This window comes from Lissotriton vulgaris, chromosome 6 (assembly GCF_964263255.1).
Source record: "Lissotriton vulgaris chromosome 6, aLisVul1.2, whole genome shotgun sequence".
NCBI classification, from domain to species: domain Eukaryota; kingdom Metazoa; phylum Chordata; class Amphibia; order Caudata; family Salamandridae; genus Lissotriton; species Lissotriton vulgaris.
The window spans coordinates 1,907,053,340-1,907,077,635 of record NC_141694.1 but is presented as its reverse complement, the minus strand read 5'-3'; the positions used below and the strand labels follow the sequence as shown (position 1 = coordinate 1,907,077,635).

At 42.2% G+C, this 24,296-nt stretch overlaps 1 protein-coding gene across 1 annotated transcript in view; it reads right to left on the bottom strand.

The window, feature by feature from the left end:
• The window catches only part of LOC147709877 (NACHT, LRR and PYD domains-containing protein 3-like), a 188,071-nt gene that overhangs the window by 118,385 nt on the left and 45,390 nt on the right, over positions 1 to 24,296 (bottom strand). Inside the window, exon 2 of the mRNA XM_086926116.1 lies at positions 16,769 to 16,813. Coding sequence (XP_086782242.1) covers positions 16,769 to 16,813 — 45 coding nt within the window. The remainder of the gene's footprint in view (positions 1 to 16,768; positions 16,814 to 24,296) is intronic.

Genomic DNA, 24,296 nt, shown 5'->3' with positions numbered 1-24,296 from the left:
CAGGGGCTCAGATTCACTATCCCCTGAAAACCATGTCTCTGCTGATGATTGGGTGAAAAAAATTTCGACTCAATTCAAAAACCCTAACGTCTCCCAGTTGGCTGAAGATCCCTTGGCAGGGACTATATTAGCTCCCCATAAGGACAGGCTTATTTTTAATAACTCTGACACTGAACATGCACTAAAATCTATTCAGTCCGGGAAAGCACCAGGTATTGATGCGGTACCAGCTGATCTTTTTAAACTAAATTTGGCAAATTCCATCGCAGCTGGAGAGAGGATTCCCCAATCCTGGAAAGGGGCTGAGATTCTTCCGGTCTATAAGAAAGGGGATCGATCTTCACCCAAACATTATCGCCCCATTAGCCTGATCGATACTATCCAAAAAGTGGTTTCACGAATGGCCCTAGCCAGAATACAAGGGTGGATAGAAGAAAATAACATACTCTCCCCCATGCAGGCAGGGTTTCGATCAGGCACTAGCACTTTAGACCAGGTGTTCCGCCTTACCATGCTGTATTGGAAGGTGGTTCTTCTGGGCGGCGGTGTCATCTACGCTGCCTTTATTGACCTCAGGTCGGCATTCGACCTGGTACCCAGGGCAAAACTCTGGGCAGCCCTGGAACTTATGGGATTTCCACCTGAAATACTAGAGCTAGTAAGGCGCCTACACGAGGATAATTTTGCCCGTGTAAGATGGGGTAAACAGGGTCAGGTGACTGCTAGCTTCCCTGTGGAACGTGGAGTAAGGCAGGGTTGTGTGCTGGCCCCTACTTTGTTCCTCCTGTTTATCAACCGGGTGGTTGCATTTTTAAAAGACGCACATACTGATGCTCCATCCTTGGGGGGTTCAAAGTACCCCATGCTAATATTCGCCGATGACACCCTGCTCCTTTCCAGGACTCGGTGTGGCCTACAGGCTGCTCTTAACAGATTTGCCGAATTTTGCACAGTTAATGACCTTCAGATTAATACCGATAAAACTAAATTTATGATTTTTAACAAAAACAAACCCATTTCAAGTTCATTTTTATTAGAGGGTGTCCCAATTGAACAGGTTAAAGTCATGTCATACCTGGGCGTGACTCTTGACCATCAACTTACATGGAAACCCCAATTGGAGGTGTCAACTCTTAAATTTGTTCGCCTTACAGGATGCTTGTTGAAGGAACAGAAAAAAACCTTGACCAAACGCATTACAACTGCGTTAAAAATTTACGAGGCCAAGGTGAACACAGCTATCCTGTATGGGGCGGATATATGGGGTTACAAGGGCTTGCTGGCGTTAACCAGCGCACAGAATAGGTTTCTTAGGAATTTAGTAGGACTTCCTCAATCGACCCCCATTAAACCCTGCTTTTAGATTTAGGCTGTAAACCGCTGAATGAGATGGCACAGTATCGCCTTGTAGCTCTATGGCGCCGTCTGTGGACGACCGAAGAGCTTAGTCTCTTTGCTCATGAATTGGGGGAGGTAAGAGCATTGTGCGGTGCCCAGAAAATTCCATGGTTACGAGAGGTTAAGCTAATATTGTACTCCATGGGCCTCCCCGAGCTATGGTTACACCCGGAAAGTTCTTGTTTCCCATCTAAAGTGGAATTCAAAGAGCTTTTTTGGGCCACTAAGAAATCTGTACTGGTCACTCTCTCTTCAGAGAACAGCCTAACGGGACAGTTTTTAATGCATAAGCTAACTCCGTTCCTCGAACCCTATTGGGACTTGATATGCAAAACACTCGATCGTAAGCTGTACCATCAGTTTCGGGTGGGAACCTTGCCGGTCAAGTCCTTCACTGCAAAGTGGGCTAAGGATACAAGCAATAAATGCCCCTTCTGCCCTGACCAGGCGGAAAGTATTGGACATATTTTCTTTGCATGTCCTGCATATCGATTGCCTAGATTAAAATGGCTGAAAACAATTTGCAAAACACTGAACTGTCGAGGTAGCAATATAGCTTTGCTTAAACTGCGTGACTTGCTCACTGCTAAATCAGTGATTTGTATAGCAAAATTTTTGGGTTGGATGTGGTTGATTCGTGCAAAGAAACTGTAAATTGCCCTTTAATTGTAAAATCCCTGTTTTTAACAGTAATCAAATTTTTATGCTGTATATGATTGTGCTAATTCACTTTTATGTATTTGGGGGATCCATTGTACAACATTGTAATGCTGAAATGTTTTTTTTATATATTGTGTCTTTTATGAATTTTTTATTCAAAATAAAGACTATATGAACTGAACTGACTAGTATTAGAATATCAAAATATGCCTGTAGCCACTCATATAGTTTTTTTAACTGAATTTATTGTTTCCAGATCAGTACTAGATGTCAGTTGTGTTTCTAAGAGTTCCAAATTGAGTTTGTTGGAAAGCAAGCAAATGGTGGTCTGACCATGTGACTGGATTTATAATTTGAAAGGTAACTAGTTCTGTAGTAGCAAAAATGACATCTAGGATGTGTCCAAAGATGTGTGTGGGTTTGTGGATGATCTGATGCAGGTTCAGGGTGTTTAGGCCAGCGATTATTGTTTTCGGATAGGGCATATTGGGTTTGTCAAACCAAATGTTGAGGTCACCCAGAACGCATAGGTTGGAGTGTATTGTTATCAGGTTTGAAACTGTGTCTAGAGGTGTTTTGGGGAATGTCGCCTAGCTAGGTGTAGCCCTATAAAGGAGCAGGAAGTTACAAGAGGAAGGTGGTGGCAAAGAGCCTCACAATTCTTTATGGAAATGTCGTCAACTTTATTGATATGTAATATTTGCCTGAACACATCATCTAGGCTACCTCCTTTTTTGCCTGTACAATTTTGGGTGATCGTTTGATAGCCTAGAGGAACAGCTTCTTGCCTGCCTGGAGCCATATTATCTCCCAACCATGATTCCGTTTTTAACAGTATGTCTGTTTTTGTGTCAGTGAGAAGGTCGTAGATATGATGTTTGTATTTAGAGACCAACAACCAGAATTGCATGTGCTGCTAACAATTTCACTCTCTTATTTTTAGTCTAAACATCTGACAATGAAACAAATGTTTAAGTTGACCATATGTGTCATTTATTTATTTTATTTTGAAGGAAAATTATTTTGTTTAGATCTGTGAAGAAATTAAAGTTTTTTTTTATACAAACTAGACTTCTCAAGCCTAAAATATAAAACTGAGATATAAATCTCCAAACAGTTTTTGATGACACGCAAATGTTTTTTGGCTTCTTTGTAAATCAAAGTGATTACATTGTTGAAATAATTCATATGTTTCTGTTTTCTGTTGTGTTTGTATATAATATGTAAATAGCGTGGTTTGTGAGTTGTATGATTGATTGTATATATGTTGTCTAAAAGTTCTAATCGTTTCATTTGTAAAAATTGTTCATTCTGAATATACGTCGTTTGGTTTTGTACATAAGGTCTTAAAATTTTGTATAAAAAAAACAAAAAAACTTTAATTTCTTCACAGATCTAAACAAAATAATTTTCCTTCAAAATAAAATAAATAAATGACACATATGGTCAACTTAAATATTTGTTTCATTGTCAGATGTTTAGACTAAAAATAAGAGAGTGAAATTGTTAGCAGCACATGCAATTCTGGTTGTTGGTTAGTAGCTTGTGGCAAGCGGTGCTGTTGGGAGCCCAAACCCAGTAGTTTTTGTTGATTGTACTGTTTGTATTTAGAGAGCAATCAAGCATTTATTAGTAAACAGTTTAGAGAATGTGTTCCAGTGACAGTGAGACTTTTGTTTCTAGGACAGTGATCAGTACTGTGTGGGTTTGTAGCAGGTGTGTTTTTAGTGCTGGTATCAGCTGTGTTAGGATAGCAATCGTGTAGCTGTTCTGGGTCGTGTTCCTCGTGCAGCAGACTAAGAAGGCAATTTGATGGGACTGTGTGCGTAGGTGGTGGAGACGGTGTTTGAGAGTGACTTGGTGGGCTGTGTTGTTTTTGTGGTGTAACCTTGTTGTGCAGTAGACATTGTGAAGCAAAGTTGTGATGTGTGGCAAGTTGCTTATATTGTTTGCGAATATTTAGGGCTGGAGGTGTATGAGTTAAGGGTGGTGGTGCAGGATGTGGGTCATGTAGTAAGGTTCTAAATTGTCCAATGGATGAGAGGCGGTTAGAAGAGAGTTGCTGTGTTGATATATGTGTGTTAGGTGTGGTGAAAGAGAGAAAGCTTGGCATTGTAGTTTGCTCATTTGTATAGTTTGAAAGTGGGGTGTATGATTACATTTTGTGACTGTGAGTATTATGAGGTGTTGCCCTTGAGAGATTTTGTCATGCTGGTGTGCATGATATGTTTTGTTTTTGAGGAGTACTGAACAGAAGTGCTGACGTTTTTATTTTATGAGATGGATTTGTTTGTATAATTTTGTTTGTGAGTGGAAGTTGTAAGGTAAAGGGGCAGGTGATGTGTTTGTGAGTAGAGTGTATGTTGTGTGGGCGATCAAGTAGAGTTAAGTTTGTTTGTCTCACACATGTTTTCTGCAAGAGTTAAAATGTGTGATGCTGTGGAGTGTAAGTATTGTGTTGTTGTGTTATTGTGGTAGAAGGAAGAGGATGGTGTTTGCACAAATGATAGAAGGCTGAGTATAGGTTTATTAGTGATGAAAGGGTGTCTATTAGGAGTAATTAGAGTGTGAAGTGTGTGTCTGGATAAGTTAATGTTAACTATGGTATGGACTTTGGTTATGTTCGTGATTAGTGGTTTGGTAAGTGGTATACAGGTGTGGTTAGTGTGGTTTTGTAGTGTGTGCTGGTACATTGATTTGTGCATAGGGTTGGTTTGTAGTAAATAAGTGGAGTACGTTTGGTATGAGAGTGTAACTCTATGGATGTGGATGGTGTAGGGTGGGTATTACTGAATGAGAGAATGGGTAGCATTTCTGGCCCTGGTCCCGACCAGTCTTGAACAGGCTCAAGCAGGCACTTACCCTTGTCCTCTCTGCCCTTAACCTCAACACTGAGGCTAAGACACCTTAAGCCCTGGCCTTTTATAGGCAAAGTAGTCAGGTGATCCCTTCAGCCAATGGAAACCTAGGCCTAACCCTCACCAATCACAACACTAGCCCTAAACTCTAGAACCAATAGGGGACCACGACCTTACAGCCAATCAAAGCCCTAGTCCAGCAACCAATCAGAGAGGAAACCCTAATCCCTACTTCCAATAGAAAGCATAACCCTAGCAATAGTCCCAACACCAATCCCAGCAACCAATGACACAGGAAAACCTAACCCCTACTTCCAATAGAAAGCTTAACCCTAGTCCTAGCCCCACACCTAGTCCAGCAACCAATCACACAGGAAACCCTAATCCCTCCTTCTAAAATAAAGCTTAACCCTAGCCCTATGCCCAACCGCACGTTAAGTGAATCACTGACCCAGGAATCCAATCAGAACCCTCAAATACCCAACCAATGAGAACACTAACCCTAATCCAATAGAAACACCGGATACAACCACCAATCAGAGCACACATGTACCAAACAATAGCAGACTATATAAGGTCCCAGAGACCACAGGCAAGGTTTGCTGGCCAGAGAGTTGGAAGCTGTTCCTCTATTCAGATTAATCTCCCAGGAGACAGACAGGTTGAATCCACACTTTGGATTTCTGAAGGTAAGGGCCTAACAAACTTTGTCCTTTAACAATACTGTTTGTATAAAACTTTACTCACTCTCCTAGCCAAGAACTGAGTGCACAATCATTATATAAAACAGCTTAAGCAGCTCACAGCAGATTACGGCTCTCTCAGAGCACCCTATGTTCACTCTGATGTCCCTGTTGCTAGGGGGGAAGAGGGGATTTGATTTCACTCACTTGCTAACACAAAATGGGAGCTTGGGGAGGATTACTTAACATATAGGTGTGAGCACAGAGAAAGGTAGAAACTCAGAGGCAAAAGAGATTGTCACAGGGAATAAGAGGGGAAAAAAACTACAGATTTTGGACTGCAAATCCTACAATTCAACACATTAAATGAAAACAGTCATGGGCAAGTACAAACCACAAGTTTAAATACAGAACAGGTGAAGAAATTATGCAATCACAGGCAGGTTCAAGACTACAATTTTCAAACTGTAACCACCACAAGCAAAACAGTGAGAAAAAAATGATGAAATCATGGGTAGGGAAAAACTGATTTTTTTTTTATTTTAGGAAAGAGACCGCACTAGTCTGCCTCCTAACCACTTCCTGGTCTTTGGTTCACTGCAATCTGGGCACAGGGAAGCTGCAACTCACAAAATGGAGGTGAATGTGTTGGGGTTCACCCAGCAAACCCTTAAGGGGCATGGGCAGGTGTGAGAGGAGGGCTCAGGGTTGCCTGGTAGCTGGGGAGCCAATCAGCAGACTTAGGTTTGCTGACCCTGGGGGCTGGGCTGGGAAGGGAACCTCCTCCTCTATTCAGAATCTCCTAGGTGACAAACAGGCTCAATCCACACTTTGGCCTTCTGCAGGTAAGGGCCTAACAAACTTTGTCCTCTAACAAAACTGTTTGTATAAAACTTTACTTACTCTCCTAGCCAAAAAACAAAGTGCACAATCCCTATAAAACACAGCTTAACAGCTCAGAGCAGATTATTACTCTCTCAGAGCACCCTATGTTCACTCTCTGATGTAGAAATGTCCCTGTTGCTAGGGGGGAAGCGGGAGGTCTGGTTTCAATCACTTGCTAACACAAAATTGGAGCTCGGGAGGATTGCTTAACATACACGTCTGAGCACAGAGCAAGTGAGAAATTATGAGGGAAAAATGTGTGTCGCAGGTGTTTATAGTTCATTTACAGACTATTCTTGTGTGGAGCTAAGTAGCTAAGCTTAACACAAAATTGTAAGAACGCTCCTTGCCTTGGTATATCTTGCTTAGTGATTTCAAACTCCAAGCAGACTTCATTCAGTGACGCTAATCTTGGAGAAGGAAGTAACAGACATGTTTGCTCTGCTCCCTCTAGCAGAGATTCTCAGCTAGAGTTGCTTGGTGAGAACAGCTTCACCTCTATACCCTTCTGTTTGGGGTCGATAATATAGCCCTTCAAGGTTTTTCATGGAGACATAAGAGCTGGAGTCAAGGCGCTGCCTTTTCAGTATCTGCTGTAGATCTTCAGCAATAAGCCACGGGGTCAATGGTCACCCCAGATGTTTATACCCCCCAACCCTCTGAACCGGGTTGTTGTTCAGGAGCCAAGTTCTTGTCTATTTTTGTTATTTTGGTTTTATTTAAAGTGAATTATAGTTATTGCTAGGGTGATAGATGCCTGTAGCTTTATGAGGAGCCTAAAAGTTCAGTATGCTTTTTATTTAAAAGGCCCACATTTTCCTAGAGAGTTCCTACAGTAAGAAAAAAGTCCATTGCTGCCCTGCGGAACCGAGGGCCAGATTGAGCTGGACATTGAATGGAAAATCTAGCTAGTAAGCCAGGGGGCATTGATTGACAGTCTACACATCTGATAAATGCTCCTAAAGATCATGCAATCCCTAAAGCGGCTGACAACAGTCCCAATCAATGTCAGGCCGGAAGAGGAGCAGGTGTCATAGTCAGAGAAAGATTTAGGGTGAAAAAGAAGAGGAGAAGCCCCACTGGACAAGTAAACAAAATGTATGTTAAGAAGGGTGGGCTAATGGAGATCCCGTAGGAAGTCTACAAGGAAGACCTATGAAGGAGGACACATCAGCGGTGGGGCACATCATTATTCTGTCCTATAAAAGGAACTCAATGCGTTCTAGTACTGAACGTTGGATTTAGTGTTTGGCGGATGAGCTAATTATCTCAAATGTGGCAGATATCCCGTCACATAGGCTGTAATGCACACGTGATACGGTGGATGGGATACCTAGTCTCAAATGTGGCGGATATCCCGTCCCATAGGCTGTAATGCACTTGTGATATGGCGAAGGGATACTTATCTCAAATGTGGCGGATATCCCGTCCCATAGGTTGTAATGCACTTGTGATACAGTGGATGGGATACTTATCTCAAATGTGGCGGATATCCCGTCCCATAGGCTGTAATGCACTTGTGATACAGTGGATGGGATACTTATCTCAAATGTGGCGGATATCCCGTCCCTTAGGCTGTAATGCACTTGTGATATGGTGGACGGGATACTTATTCTCAAATGTGGCGGATATCCCGTCCCTTAGGCTGTAATGCACTTGTGATAAGGTTTACAGGATACTTGGTCTCAAATGTGGCGGATATCCCGTCCCTTAGGCTGTAATGCGCTTGTGATATGGTGGATGGGATACTTATTCTCAAATGTGGCGGATATCCCGTCCCATAGGCTGTAATGCACTTGTGATATGGTGGACGGGATTCTTATTCTCAAATGTAGCGGATATCCCGTCCCTTAGGCTGTAATGCACTTGTGATAAGGTTTACAGGATACTTGGTCTCAAATGTGGCGGATATCCCGTCCCTTAGGCTGTAATGCGCTTGTGATATGGTGGACGGGATACTTATTCTCAAATGTGGCGGATATCCCGTCCCATAGGCTGTAATGCACTTGTGATATGGTGGATGGGATACTTAGTCTCAAATGTGGCACATATCCCCTCACACAGGCTGTAATGCACTGGTGATATGGAGGATAGGATACTTAGTCTCAAATGTGGCGGATATCCCGTCCCTTAGGCTGTAATGCACTGGTGATATGGTGGATGGGATACTTAGTCTCAAATGTGGCACATATCCCCTCACACAGGCTGTAATGCACTGGTGATATGGTGGATGGGATACTTAGTCTCAAATGTGGCACATATCCCCTCACACAGGCTGTAATGCACTGGTATTATGGTGGATGGGATACTTATCTCAAATGTGGCGGATATCCCGTCCCATAGTCTGTAATGCACTTGTGATACAGTGGATGGGATACTTATCTCAAATGTGGCGGATATCCCGTCCCATAGTCTGTAATGCACTTGTGATAAGGTTTACAGGATACTTGGTCTCAAATGTGGCGGATATCCCGTCCCTTAGGCTGTAATGCGCTTGTGATATGGTGGATGGGATACTTAGTCTCAAATGTGGTGGATATCCCGTCCCATAGGTTGTAATGCACATGTGATACAGTGGATGGGATACTTGGTCTCAAATGTGGCGAATATCCTGTCCCATAGGCTCTAATACACTTGTGATACAGTGGACAGGATATTTGGTCTAAAATTTGGCAGATTTCCCGTATGATAGGCTGTAATGCACTTGTGATATGGTGGATGGTGTACATGGTCTCAAATGTGGCGGATATCCCATCTTATAGGGAAAAGTGTGGCTCAATGATTAGAGCGGCAGACTCTGATGCAGAGGTCTAGCCCGGGAACAGAGTTCAATTCCCTGCCTCGGTGGGTCTTGGGCTCAAAAATTCCACGGGCCTGATAATTCTCGCCTCGGTGCCTATTCCAATCATGGAGTCCCACGCTGCAACTCTGGGCAGTAGCTTGCTTAATCTCCACAACGGCCCCCACAACACTAAGGATGCCTGGCCTCCACCTTGGGGGTGCCCAGGAGTGGAAGCCTCACAGGGAAAGCCAGGATGGGTTCCACAGCGGTATTCGTACAAGCGCCTTGAGACCCTTGCGGGTGAGTAGTGCGCTATACAAGTATCGATTTATATAGGCTGTAAGGCACTTGTGATACAGTGGACAGGATATTTGGTCTCAAATGTGGCGGATATACCGTACGATGAGCTGTAATGCACTTGTGATATGGAGGATGGCATACTTGGTCTCAAATGTGGTGGATATGCCGTATGATAGGCTGTAATGCACTTGTGATATGGTGGATGGGATACTTGGTCTCAAATGTGGTGGACATCCCGTTCCACAGGTTGTAATGCAGTTCTGATATGGTGGATGGGATACTTAGTCCCAAATGTGGTGGATATCCTGTCCTATAGGTTGTAATGCACTTGTCATATGGCGGATGGGATACTTGGTTTCAAATGTGGAGGATATCCCAGCCCATGATACGGCAGATGTAATACTTGGTCTCAAATGTGGCAGATATCCCATCCCATAGGCTGTAATGCACCTGTGATATGGTGGATGGGATACTTGGTCTTACATATGGCGGATATCCTGTCTCATAGCCTGTAATGCACTTGTGATATGGTGGACAGGATACTTGGTCTCAAATGTGCCAGATATCCAGTCCCATAGGTTGCAATGCACTTGCGATACGTCGGATGGGATACTTGGTCTAAATGTGATGGATATCCCGCTCTACAGGCTGTAATGCACTTGTGATAAGGTGGACGGGATACTTGGTCTTAAATGTGGCAGATATCCTGTCCTATAGCCTGTAATGTACTTGTGATATGGTGGATGGGATACTTGGTCTCAAATGTGGAGGATATCCATTCCCATAGGTTGCAATGCACTTGTGAAAAGGTGGACGGGATACTTGGTCTTAAATGTGGCAGATATCCTGTCTCATAGCCTGTAATGTACTTGTGATATGGTGGATGGGATACTTGTTCTCAAAGGTGGCAGATATCCAGTCCCATAAGTTGCAATGCACTTGTGATACGTCAGATGGTATACTTGGACCTAAATGTGGTGGATATCCCGTTCCATAGGTTGTAATGCACTTCTGATACAGTGTATGAGAATCTTAGTCTCAAATGTGGTGGATATCCCGTCCCATAGGTTGTAATGCACTTGTCATACGGCGTATGGGATACTTGGTCTCAAATGTGGTGGATATTGCAGCCCATGATACAACGGTTGTAAAACTTGGTCTCAAATGTGGAGGATATCCCGTTCCACAGGTTGTAATGCACTTGTCATACGGCGTATGGGATACTTGGTCTCAAATGTGGTGGATATTGCAGCCCATGATACAACAGTTGTAAAACTTGGTCTCAAATGTGGAGGATATCCCGTTCCACAGGTTGTAATGTACTTCTGATATGGTAGATGGGATACTTAGTCTCAAATGTGGTGGATATCCTGTCCCATAGGTTGTAATGCACTTGTGATACAGTGGATGGGATACTTGGTCTCAAATGCGGCGAATATCCCGTCCCATAGGCTCTAAAGCACTTGTGATACATTGGATGGCATACTTGATCTAACATTTGGCGGATTTCCCGTATGATAGGCTGTAACGCACTTGTGATATGGTGGAACGGACACATGGTCTCAAATGTGGCAGATATCCCATCTTATAATCTGTAATGCACTTGTGATATGGTGGATGGGAATCTTAAGTCTCAAATGTGGTGGATATCCCGTCCCATAGGTTGTAATGCACTTGTGATACTGCGCATGGAATACTTAGTCTCAAATGTGGAGGATATCCCATCCTATTAGCTGTAATGCACTTAAATGTGACGGATATCCAGTCGCATAGGCTTTAATGCACTTGTGATACAGTGGATGGGATAGAGAATCTCAAATGTGGCGGATGTCCCGTCGCATAGGCTGTAGTGCGCTTGTGATATGGTGATGGGATACTTGGTCTCAAATGTGGTGGATATACTGTTCCATAGGTTGTAATGCACTTGTGATATTGCGGATGGAATACTTAATCTCAAATGTGGAGGATATCCCGTCTCATAGGCTTTAATGCACTTGTGATACGGTGGATTGGATACATAGTCTCAAATGTGGCGGATGTCCCGTCGCTTAGGCCGTAGTGCACATGTGATATGGTGAATGGGATACTTGGTCTAAAATGTGGTGGATAACCGATCTTATAAGCTGTAATGCACTTGTGATATGGTGGATGGAATATTTGTTTTCAAATGTGGTGGATATCCTGTTCCATAGGTTGTAATGCACTTGTGATACTGCGGATGGAATACTTAATCTGAAATGTGGAGGATATCCCGTCCTTTTAGCTGTAATGCACTTGTGATACGGTGGGCAGGATACTTAGTCTCAAATGTGGCGGATATCCCATCTCATAGGCTTTATTGCACTTGTGATACTGTGGATGGGATACGTAGTCCCAAATGTGGCAGATGTCCCGTCGCATAGGCTGTAGTGCCCTTGTGATATGGTGAATGGGATACTTGGTCTCCAATGTGGCAATATCCCGTCCCATTGGCTACAATGCACTTGTGATATGGTGGATGGGATACTTGTTCTCAAATGTGGTGGATATCCTGTTCCATAGGTTATAATGCACTTGTGATACTGCGGATGGGATACTTAGTCTCAAATGTGGCGGATATCCCGTCCCGTAGGCTGTAGTGCACTTGTGATACTGTGGACAGGATACTTGGTCTGAAATGAAGTGGATATACCATACGATGGGATGTAATGCACTTGTGACACGGAGGATGGCATACTTGGTCTCAAATGTGGTGGATATCCCGTATGATATGCTGTAACGCACTTGTGATATGGTGGATGGGATACTTGGTCTCAAATGTGGCAGATATCCAGTTCCATGGGATGTGATGCACTTGTGATAGGGTTGATGTGATACTTGGTCCCAAATGGAGTAGAAATCCTGTTCCACAAGTTGTAATGAACTTCTGATATGGTGGATGGGATACTTAGTCTCAAATGTGGCTGATATCCCGTACCATAGGTTGTAATGCACTTGTTATACGGCGGATGGGATACTTGGTTTCAAATGTGGAGGATATCCCAGCCCATGATACGGCAGATGTAATACTTGGTCTCAAATGTGGTGGATATCCCGTCCTATAGGCTGTGATGCACTTGTGATATGGTGGATGGGATATTTGGTCTCAAATGTGGAGGATATCCCAGCACATGATACGGCGGATGTAATACTTGGTCTCAAATGTGGCGAATATCCTGTCCCATAGGCTGTAATGCACTTATGATATGGTGGATGGCACACCTGGTCTATAATGTGGCAGATTTCCCGTTCGATAGGCTGTAACACACTTGTGATACGGTGGATGGGATACTTGGTCTCAAATGTGGCGGCTATCCCATCTTATAGGCTGTAATGCACTTGTGATATGGCGGATGGGATACTTGGCCTCGAAAGTGGCGGATATCATGTTCCATAGGCAGTAATACACTTGTGATACGGTGGACGGGATACCCATCTCATAGGCTGTAATGCACTTGTGATACGGTGGGCGCGGTACTTGGTCCTAAATGTGGTGGATATCCCGTATCATAGGCTGTAATGCACTTGTGATATAGTGGATGGGATACTTGGTCTCAAATGTGGCAGATATTCTGTCCCACAGGTTGTAATGCACTTGTGATACGGCGGATGGGATACTTGGTCCCAAATGTGGTGGATATCCCGTTCCACATGTTGTAGTGCACTTCTGATATGGTGGTTGGGATACTTAGTCTCAAATGTGGTGCATATCCTGTCCCATATGTTGTAATGCACTTGTCATACAGTGTATGGGATACTTGGTTTCAAATGTGGAGGATATCCCAGCACATGATACGGCGGATGTAATACTTGGTCTCAAATGTGGCGAATATCCTGTCCCATAGGCTGTAATGCACTTATGATATGGTGGATGGCACACTTGGTCTATAAAGTGGCAGATTTCCCGTTCGATAGGCTGTAACACACTTGTGATACGGTGGATGGGATACTTGGTCTCAAATGTGGCGGCTATCCCATCTTATAGGCTGTAATGCACTTGTGATATGGCGGATGGGATACTTGGCCTCGAAAGTGGCGGATATCATGTTCCATAGGTTGTAATGCACTTGTGATACAGTGGATGGGATACTTGGTCTCAAATGTGTTGGATGTCCCATCTTGTAGGCTGTAATACACTTGTGATACTGCGGATGGGATACTTAGTCCCAAATGTGGAGGATATCCTATCCCGTATGCTGTAAAGCACTTGTGATACGGGGATGGTATACTTGGTCTCAAATGTGGCGGATATCCCATCTTATAGGCTGTAATGCACCTGTGATATGGTGGATGGGATACTTGGCCTCATATGTGGTGGATTTCCCATACGATAGGCTGTAACGCACCTGTGATATAGTGGATGAGATACTTGGTCTCAAATGTGGTGGATATCCCATCTTATAGGCTGTAATGCACTTGTGATATGGCGGATGGCATACTTGGTCTCAAATGTGGCGGATATCCTGTCTCATAGGCTGTAATGCACTTGTGATACGGTGGATGAGATTCTTGGTCTCAAATATGGCAGATATCCCGCCCCATAGGCTGTAATGCACTCATGATACGGTGGATGGCATACTTGGTCTATAATGTGGCGGATTTCCCGTCCTGTAGGCTGTAAATCACTTGTGATACAGGGGTGGTATACTTGGTCTCAAATGTGGCGAATAACCCAACTTATATGCTGTAACGCACTTGTGATACGGTGGATGGGATACTTGGTCTCAAATGTGGCTGGTATCTCATCTTATCGGCTGTAATGCACTTGTGATATGGTGGATGGGATACTTAGTCTCTAATGTGGCGGATATCTTGTCCCTTAGGCTGTAATGCACTTGTGATATGGCGGTAGGGATACTTGGTCTCAATATTGGCGGATATCCCGTCCTATACGCTGTAATGCACTTGTGATAGGGCGGATGGGATACTTGGTCTCAAATTTGGCAGATACCCTTTCCCTTAGGCTGTAATGCACGTGTGATACAGTGGATGGGATACTTAAACTCAAATGTGTTGATATCCCATTCAATAAGCTGTAATGCACTTGTGATATGGCGGGCGGGATACCCGTATTTTTCCACCAAACTCTAAATCGGGCCCCAACGCCAGAAGTTAGATTTGTAGAACAGTATGTAGGACTAATGTCTTTTGTGTGTCTATTTATATTTATATTTGTATAGATAAGTTCCGACAAGTTTGGAGATAATACCATTGGGTTTACGCTAGATGTGCCACCAGTAATTACTAGTTTTATATGTAGGCCACATTTTTATTTTTATTTATTGAAGTTTTGTATAGCGCTAGCTGGACCCGAGGGTATCAGAGCGCTTCACAGCAAATAGAGAGATGCAACCAGGACAATAAGCATGGAAAACAAGAATCAGAAACGATAGGAGGGAAATATAGCCTGTACACCAACAGAACAACAGGTGCTCACCATTGGAAACAGATGAAATAAGACAGTGAGGCCTACATAGCCCTGATATAGTAATGTTTTGACTCTCCCATATTTATCTCCACAGATAACGATAAAATGATCGCATGGCAGGTGGTATAAGTATATATACCTTCTACTAAGCATGCATTATAATAAGTCTTTAATATATGACCTTATAGGTCTGACTAGAAACATGTCAACCTTTCAGGAGATAGATAAAGAATCCCCCCTGCTTTTAACCATACCGACTAGGGGTCAAAATAAAGACACAGACCGACTAGCCAGATATTTTTAAAAAGACTTCACCATCCATCCCCCACTTCTCCCTCCGAAAATTCAACTTCTTCTCTGTCATTGTATAGTCACTCAATGTGCTGCCACGTAATCCATAGGTCGCAGCACGCCCCTTTTCACAGCAGAATGGGCTGGACCCAATGATGAAGTGTGCCACCAAGGGGTAACCCTGGTGGGTGAGGGTTTTATGAAAGACAAGGTAGAGTCAGTTTCTACAGTTTAGCTGGGTATTTTGTTCTGTGTTGCAGACTGAAAGGCCAACAGGGGTTTAAAGCTGCAGAGCCTGAAAGAATTAGAGCCTCAAACTGCTGATGTTTAAGGCTCTTAGAAGGACATCTGGATGCAGCAGAATGAAGTTCACACTGGAGGAAGGATGAAACACTGCTTCATCTGGATCCCAAGGCAGTTCCAGAGAAGCCGATATCTGAGGCATGGCTCCAAACTCATGAACTTCATAGAATGGTACAGGGGTTGATACATAATGAATTCAGAATACAGCTAATGCAAAGTATACGTAAACACAAATTAAATGTAGTCAAATCAAGTGTCGAGAAGTAAAAAAACAATATCAAGGAAAAGGCCTTTACCACACAGTTTTTTCAACAAGAATCACAGTTTTTACAAAGCAAATCCAGAAGTAACGCAAGTCGTTACAACACGTTACGTTGTTGCAAAGCAAAGTAAGGTATGTATTTATAAGGGGTTATATGGGTTTTTAGGGGTTAGGATTGGGTAGGGTAAAGGGTAGTGAGAGGTTTTTAGGGTTAATTGATAGCTGGGGTAGAGAGTAATATGGGTTTTTAGATATCAGGGCTGGGTAGAGATATGGGGTAGTATGGGATTTTTTGTCACAAATGTCTGATAGAGGTGTTACAAATGGACAATGCAGAGTTAACTGTTAACACGCAATGTTAGTTGCGGGATGATAGGGTTCTAGAAAATAAGGGTAGGAAGTGTATTAATTTTAGGATATTATTTTGAGGGGTTGGTGGTATATACTTCTTTTTAGGACTGAGTATTTATTTTCAGGGTATGCATTTATAAGCGCTTTATCTGTGCATTCACATTGTTAGGATTGTGATGTTAGGGTTATAGGGGATAAGAGTGGGAATTGTATTAGGTTTGTAGGTTTTATTATTTTTTGGTGTGTTATTAATTTTTAGGGGTTGTTGGTATTTTTTTTAGTATATTGAATTTCTGTTTACAGTTTTGGTAATAACTATAAAAGCAGAGTGCTAGAAGTGGAATGTTAAGGCTACAGCGGTATTCAGTCTTTGAATGGACTCCATCAGATCAAACCCAGCTTCCACATCCTTAAGCATCATCAACATTGACAAACCCAGCCTCCACATCCTTCAGTATCATCAGCATGCAAAAATGAAGCCTCCACAACCACAGTAGCCACACAGTGAAGTTCAAGTCCCATCTCAATGAGAACGGAAGCATCACATACCTGAAGACTCTCCTGGAACCTCTCGGGCTTCATGAGGATCTAACACTGAAAATGAAACAACACTTATTAATATCTAGGCTATCACAGACAAGTAGAGTAATCCAAAAACAGTTTCCACTTTAATATGATTTTATAAATAATTCTTAGGTCTCCGTAATGTGGGATGTTAAGTAGCCATCAAAATCTTAGTCAGAATGTGCAGGAAAGGTTTATTTACATGGCAGGGTTTATTACGGAGATATTGATTATGATGGGTTACGGGCTTTGTCAAACCCTGTTGTAAACGAATCTAGGACCCTAGTGTAAATTTTCCTGATTCATGCCCTTATGTAGGTATACATTATCCAATCCTTATATAGGCATAGAAATCATTAACATATTTGGCCTGAGCCTTGCAGCCCAAATTCGGCATGGCTACTTCCACTAATTTCAGAGAATCAACAACGATTTCTTGGAAAAACCCGCCTTCAACAGCTAGGGACTTCCCCCTGCCTGAATATTGATTTATCCAAGAACTCCTGGAGTTTTCAAAGAATTAAGTCTTTGAGTGACGTTATTAAGTCCAATCATACGTCAAACTCGGCACCTTCAAGGTATAAATATGCCTACATTTGCCCAGACAAACATACAGTGGTTTGGAGCAGATCGACTAACTACTTGCCCGACGCCCTGCAGCAGCAAGTGCCGAAGGGAGCCGACCCTCCAGCTGACGCACTGAGAGACGCTGTCTTTTCTCCTGCTGAGAAATCCAGCTCAAAATGTTTCCGGCTTACCCTTGCGGGTATCTGGGAAATAGAGTCCTGAGAGAGAGATATAAGACCTCCTTCATTCTAAAACCAAGGTACGGAGCTGATTAGACCCTTAGAGAATTCTTGGAATAGATTCTTGGCAGAGAACTACTAAACTTAACCTACTCCTCACTTACTTCCTCCCTCGTACTAGACTTAGGTTAGGTACACCGTGGTAGGCGTATTTTAGAAGTACCAGTTGAGGACTTTTAGTCATTATTTATAACTGTATGCATTTTACTTGTTTTAAGGCAATTTATGGCTTAAAAACCATATCATGCTTTTACAGAACTACTTTATAATACTATTCGTATTATATGCCTTGTACTTTATAACCAGTATTACTATTGTAGCAGGACATTTCTTATGCTTGAGAAAGGAGACTGTTCAATAAATATTTTTATTGAAAACGCCTGTCTCTCTATTTTTTGAGCACCTCTGGTGAAACGAAGCATGCACGATTGACTGAGTAAAATAGTTTTCTATTGATTCCGCGACTCTAGAGATTTGATTTCTTATTCTTGGGAAACAAAGTTGTCATGTTTATGCGGTTGTCAGAAACTAATCCCTTCTTGTGAATTCAAGAAAGTTTCTAGTGACCTCTGAGCTAGCTGGCACTCACAATTAAGTTTAATATATTCGGTAGAGACCTAGTCGACCCCAGTCCTACGTCTAAACTACAGTATATATTATTCCAATGCGCAGAGCCTTTGGGAATATAAGAACTACACTACATGGCGCCCAACGTTTGGTAAGGCAATAATTTAACGCTAGAAACTAGAGTAACTCAGTTGTGCTTTTCACACAGACCCCTTTTTCCCGTAAAATACTCCAATACATGTCTGGAGTGGGTGAAAGGTTAATATCCGCAAAAACTGAGTAGGACGAAAATCCTATGTATTAGTTTTTGGTTTGTTCAACGTTGAAGGATACAGTGTTCCAAAACATTGTGCACCTAATCTTTGTTTCCTTGAAACTTGCTCAACAAACTTTCGGTCAACTAAATGACGGAAAGTGACGATGAGAGGGATAGAGCAGCAGCACCAGCTCAACCTGTCTTAGATAACACAAACCTCCAACAAAATGAGCCGGATGTTATAATCATCCCGGTAAACATAAGGAAAACCATAACTATAAAACTTTTACAAAATGGAGTATCATCGAGAGGTGGTAAAGTAATCTTTGTAATAGAGGCACATGAATATCGGTAGACAGAGCTATTCTATTAATGGATTCTGTTTCCTACAGCAAATCCAGTAACACACGAGTTACACTACTACAAAGCAGAAGAACCTCCAGCGGAATACGTTCCTTTCGAGGACATTGAAATTCCATTACCTTACCAAGAGCATCAGCTCTGATTTAAAGGCCCCCTACAACATCAAAATCACATTAAAAGGCTCGGTCCACTAGGTAGACCAGGATCTGCATTGCCGGTACTAGTCAGCTATACACCACATCCTGACATAGAAAATATGACAGGTAGAGAACTGTTAGTAGTACACTTCATGAGAAACACAGAATTCTGACAATCTGTTTACCAATGGGGATAGCACCACATGTGGAGGACTGTGACACTTGGAGTCCAGTCTTTGCTTCAATCTACACAAAAACACATGGTGTTCCATCTATGGCGGTAATACCAGACGTTCTAAGGCAGATTCAAAATGAATACGGTCCAGAACCGGCCTTAAATCTAGGTATGAAATTACTGAAAGATTTCAAACAGGTCTCGGCTATACTATTAGCTAACATTAAAGGTGAAGCAGCATCTGTGGCAATCCACCAAAAGTTAAAAGAAACAGATATAGCAAAACAACCATATGAGCTTGCAAGAATTATTGAAAAATCATATGAAGAACTAGGTAGAGATAGTTTGGGTGGGAAACCGTTAAAACCCCAACTAAGGGAAAATCCTGAAAATTTTTTTATTAAAAATAATCTTACTACTCCTAAAAAGAAGTGGGAAAACACTAAACAGACTCTTCCTAAAGAAAAACGTTCTCAGTCTAGAGGAAGATCTCCCCAACGGGGAGGTAGGTCTCCCCAACGAGAGCCATCTGAGAAAAGGTATAACCTTAGAAATAGAGCTACTTTAAGAAAACCTGATAGATATCAAGATACTGATACACGTTCCTCTCATACCTTTCAGACTTCCTCGCAGAAATCCGAAAGAAGAGGACGATCAGAACAGAAAGAAGAACGCGTGAAGTCTAAAGAAGAACAGCACGTTCCAAAAAATAAGAAAACTCAATTCACCAAAAAGAAGGTAGCAAGCATAAAGATCAGACATGCCGAGGATCTTGAGGACACAACTTAAGAACGGGGAGTGGGCTCAGACAATGCTAGACAGCGCGGCATAAGTAACCATAGCTTGCAAGATCCTGATGGTTCATCTGGAGACAGTGGACTTGAATGAATGCATTCAAGTTGAAACTGCCGACACCAGGGTTAGTACAACCCACAAGTTATATGAAGTAACACTCCCGATGGAGTGGGACATTCCTAGAAAAATAAAAGCTCTCTTTTGGGATAAGCTTTCCAAGGGTTATGACATTCTTCTAGCTGAACAAGACAGGCCACCTGAATTTGTCAGGGAGTGCCCACATGGCGAAGAGATAATTATGCCAGCCTTCTCTAATCACATTCCAATTAATAAAAAATACACATATGCCAGAAAATGGGCAGTAGCCCAGGCTCCAGCATGATATAAAAATCATGTAGGATGGGATGAGGACTCTCCTCCCCCTTAAATCCAGTAAAAAAATCAGCCTACTGCACAAAAGCAGTACCCAGTTAAGCAAGAAGCTAAAAAACAAGTCAGGGAGATTTTAAATTAAATTGAATACCAAGGAGTGATTGAAACATGCACCTCGTCAATGAACAATCCTTTGTTTCCTGTCTCCAAACCAGACAATTAATATCGTTTAGTATTAGATTACAGACGTTTAAACTCCTGTTGCAAAACATTTGCAGTACAAAATGCACACAGTGCAGCACTGATGAATAACATTGTGCGCAAAAGATATAAAACCACGTTAGATATTTCAAATGTGTTTTTTTGTCAAAATATTGCACCTGAAAGCAGGCAATTGACCGCTTTCTCAATTATGGGGACACATCAACAATTTTGCCATCTCCCCCAGGGATTCAAGAATAGTCCAGGATTATTTTTAGCAAGAGTAACAGAGTTACTACAAACGTACGATGATTAGACAATGTTTTATGTTGATGAAATCTATCTTACAGATGATGATTTGGACGTGTACTTGAAAAGAGTGAACACCATAATACTTGGGTTCGCATCTGAAGGGTATAAATTTAATTTTAAGAAACCACGAATTGCCCACCTCGACGTCCTATTCTTAGGGTACAAGTTATCAAATGAAGGCAAAAGCCTGGCAGCCAACTTTCTAGAGAAATGTGCGCTGCTCCAACCTCCAAAGACGCTGAAAAACTTACAGTCAATTCTAAGTTTCCTGAATTTTGGAACATCTTATGTTCTAAATTACGCAGAAAGGGTTAAACCTTTCTACAAACTAATCAAACCTGATTTCAAACCAACTAATTGGACTCAAACACACACAGAAATTTTGCGTTCAGTGCAAACAGACATGTTATCAAAACCAATTACAGACATGCGAAAACGTGCGCAATGTTGTGATCCGAATCATCCCAGGGAGAAGCAGAATCACATACCTGACCATTTATGAAGGTGAAACCACACTTGTACACACAAGCTGAAATGAAATTTACTTCTACAGAAAAAATTCTGACAGCGGTTCAAACTGCAGTAGCAAAAGAGAGAACTCTCGCGCAGGATAAACCCATAATGATCGTTACACCTGTACCTGCCTTATAGGCAGTGACAACAGCGAGCATTCCAAATGCTAAAGCTTTACATCCGAGATGGATACAATGGGTTACTTCTCTTGCTGCAACAGACGTTGAATACGTCTTTGAACCCTACTTGAAAACTCAAGAATTTTTACAGTACGAACACGAATGTCCTCTGCCGACAGAGATTCTGCCTCTAGAACATTAAGGATGTAAATTATATACAGACGGATCAGCACAGCCCGCAATTGGGGGTAAACAAGCCTATAGTGCTGCGTGCGCGATTGTTAAAGGTCACTGGCACGGAGGTAAATTCAGATCAATGGTCAAAAAAACTCAATCACTAGGAGACTGTACAGCTCAGCGAGCTGAACTACAGGCTTTCAAGATGGCGCTTGAAAATACTGATCGCGAATTCCCCACACTTATAGTGTGCGATTTATGTTATGTGTCCAGTCTTACAATGAGTATCTGCAGAACTGGGTTCAAACGGTTTCAAAGACGCAAAAGGTGGCACAATTAAGAATAAAACGCTTTGGGAACAAGTAGTTATTTTGCAGAAAGAACTACAAAAGACTCATGTGATTCTTACACTGAGTCATCAGCGTGATGGCGTTCACGTTGCAGGGAATTCATTGGCTGGTGAGGCTGCAAAGGCAGCTGTGCAAACGGCTTCCGTAGCTACAATCGCTCGCTCAAAAAGAGTAATAGATGGTGAAACGTTGCTAGCAGTAAAAGCCTCAATGAAAGGCAGCAATGCAGCACTACCTCTAAACGATCCACTCACATATAAATACATAATTGATGCATACTCCGTTCCTTTTTCTCGAATCCCTGGAGTGGGGGACAGAGTAATTCCAAACAGGAACCTTAGAGGTGCTTTGGTTCAAGAAGCACATATGGGAGAGGGTCTGACACACCATGGGATCTTAAAATCTCTAATAGAATTAGAAGAGATGTACTGGTGGCCAGGAGTGAGCGTCCAAGTTTACGAATTTGGAATCAACTGTGATACCTGTTACAGATATCATAACTTTGAAGATCACCAGATACCTGACTACAGTGTAGCCAGCCCAGTTCAGATACCTTTGTTAGACAGCATTAGACTATCTACACGCAGACGTCACCGTGGACGAATGCGGTCCCACAACTACTAGGACAAGATTTCTTTGGATGTGGCCCCAGCGCTAGGCTGACGCCAGAACTGTTATAAAGGATCTGAGAGTCTTTATCGGCACATACGCAATCGGCACGCTACATTCTGACCAGGGTCCTTTGTTTACCTCTCGAGCTTACAAGGAGGCCATGGCTAGCTTGGGCGTTGCATTGCGGTATTCTAGTCCGTTCCATCCTGAGGGTAATGCGGTAGTGGAAAGAAAAAACTGTGACATAAAGCAATCCATAACAGCTTAGGCATTAGGTTCGGGTGATGGGTGGGTCAAACATCTAATAAGTGTCCAACGTAGTCTTAACAATCTCCCAAGAAATTCTCTAGGTGGAATCACTGCATATGAATTACTATTTGGTACTAGAATGATAATCGAAGACCTTGATTGTCAAACTTCAGTGGTAGAACAAAAACCCTTCGATATCAAAGATCATTTGGCTGTTTTACAGGACTTAAATGAAACAAGAAGAAGTCTGAATAACACAACACAAAAGACACCAGCCTCTGAAGAAAAACCACCTGTCCCAGCAAGACCTGTCTGGATTCCAAAGATTGGAGATCTAGACAGGGAAAAGATCGCGGTGAAGAAGGAATTTGGGCCTTCTTACAGAAAAGCAGTACCTGTCTTGGCAATCCAAGGAACTAGATCAGTAGTACTACCGCCACTTGCTGGTAAAAAGGAGAACTGAGTTGTGTCCATCGACCTGGTCAAACCACATCATGTAGCCTATGATAAGTAGTAGGCCCAGTGGACTCCCAAGATCTAGCAGACGACCAAATCTTGCTACAATCCAAGAGGTTCAAACTGAAAGACTTATCACCTTTGATACACCTGCAGTAAGACAAGAAGGACTATGCAACAAAGCCATGGAACTTGTGCCTCTGGATACCCAAATAACAGTTCGTCAAGAAACACTTGTCTACAATGATGTAGCATCTGACTATACAAATATGACAAAGGAAGATGCTGCTCCAAAGATCACAAACAATCCTGATGCTATTCCAACAATTGACAGAACTGCCTCTGGCTATTTCATCAAGGTTGATACATTTTCTGAGGATCCCAGTGAACCTGAAGAAACGCCAGCAAATAAAACTTTCGAAGAAAAAATAACAGAACTCTTTCATCAACTTGAAAAAACATATCTGGTTTCACCATGGGTTGAATTTTGGATTGTGTTAGGTGTATTTTTTCTCCTACTCTGGCTCATACCTGTGTTAAGTTTGGGAAGGATGATAGAAGGAAAATATAGCACAATGGACACAGCAAGTAAGGAAATCAACTTGGTCCTGAAACCTCACAAATCATCTCATCCTGAAAAGAGAGCCATGTTATCAGTAAACATCACAGCCGTTCTTATACCTGGTGGTATATCATGAGACGCTACTGATTATGACATCTATGGCCCAGTGGAAATACTGAAGATTCCACACCAATTTAAGGTTTCTTTGAGTGACTTTGTATCATACAGCACATTTAGTGATGATTGGGATTTTGAAGCTGTTAATAACATGATGTCAGATTTAGAAATGTCTGCAAAATTTACAGAACATGACAACCTAGAAGGTTCATCAGATTATGAACAAATGTATTGTTTTAATCATTATGGTCATCATTATTTGCAGAAATCTGCAAACCCTAGAAATGTGTTTACTTATAATCAATGGGAACATTGTCTAACGTCACCGAAAGGCAGCTCAAAAACATTTTATGAAAAGTTTCCATACTTCTCAG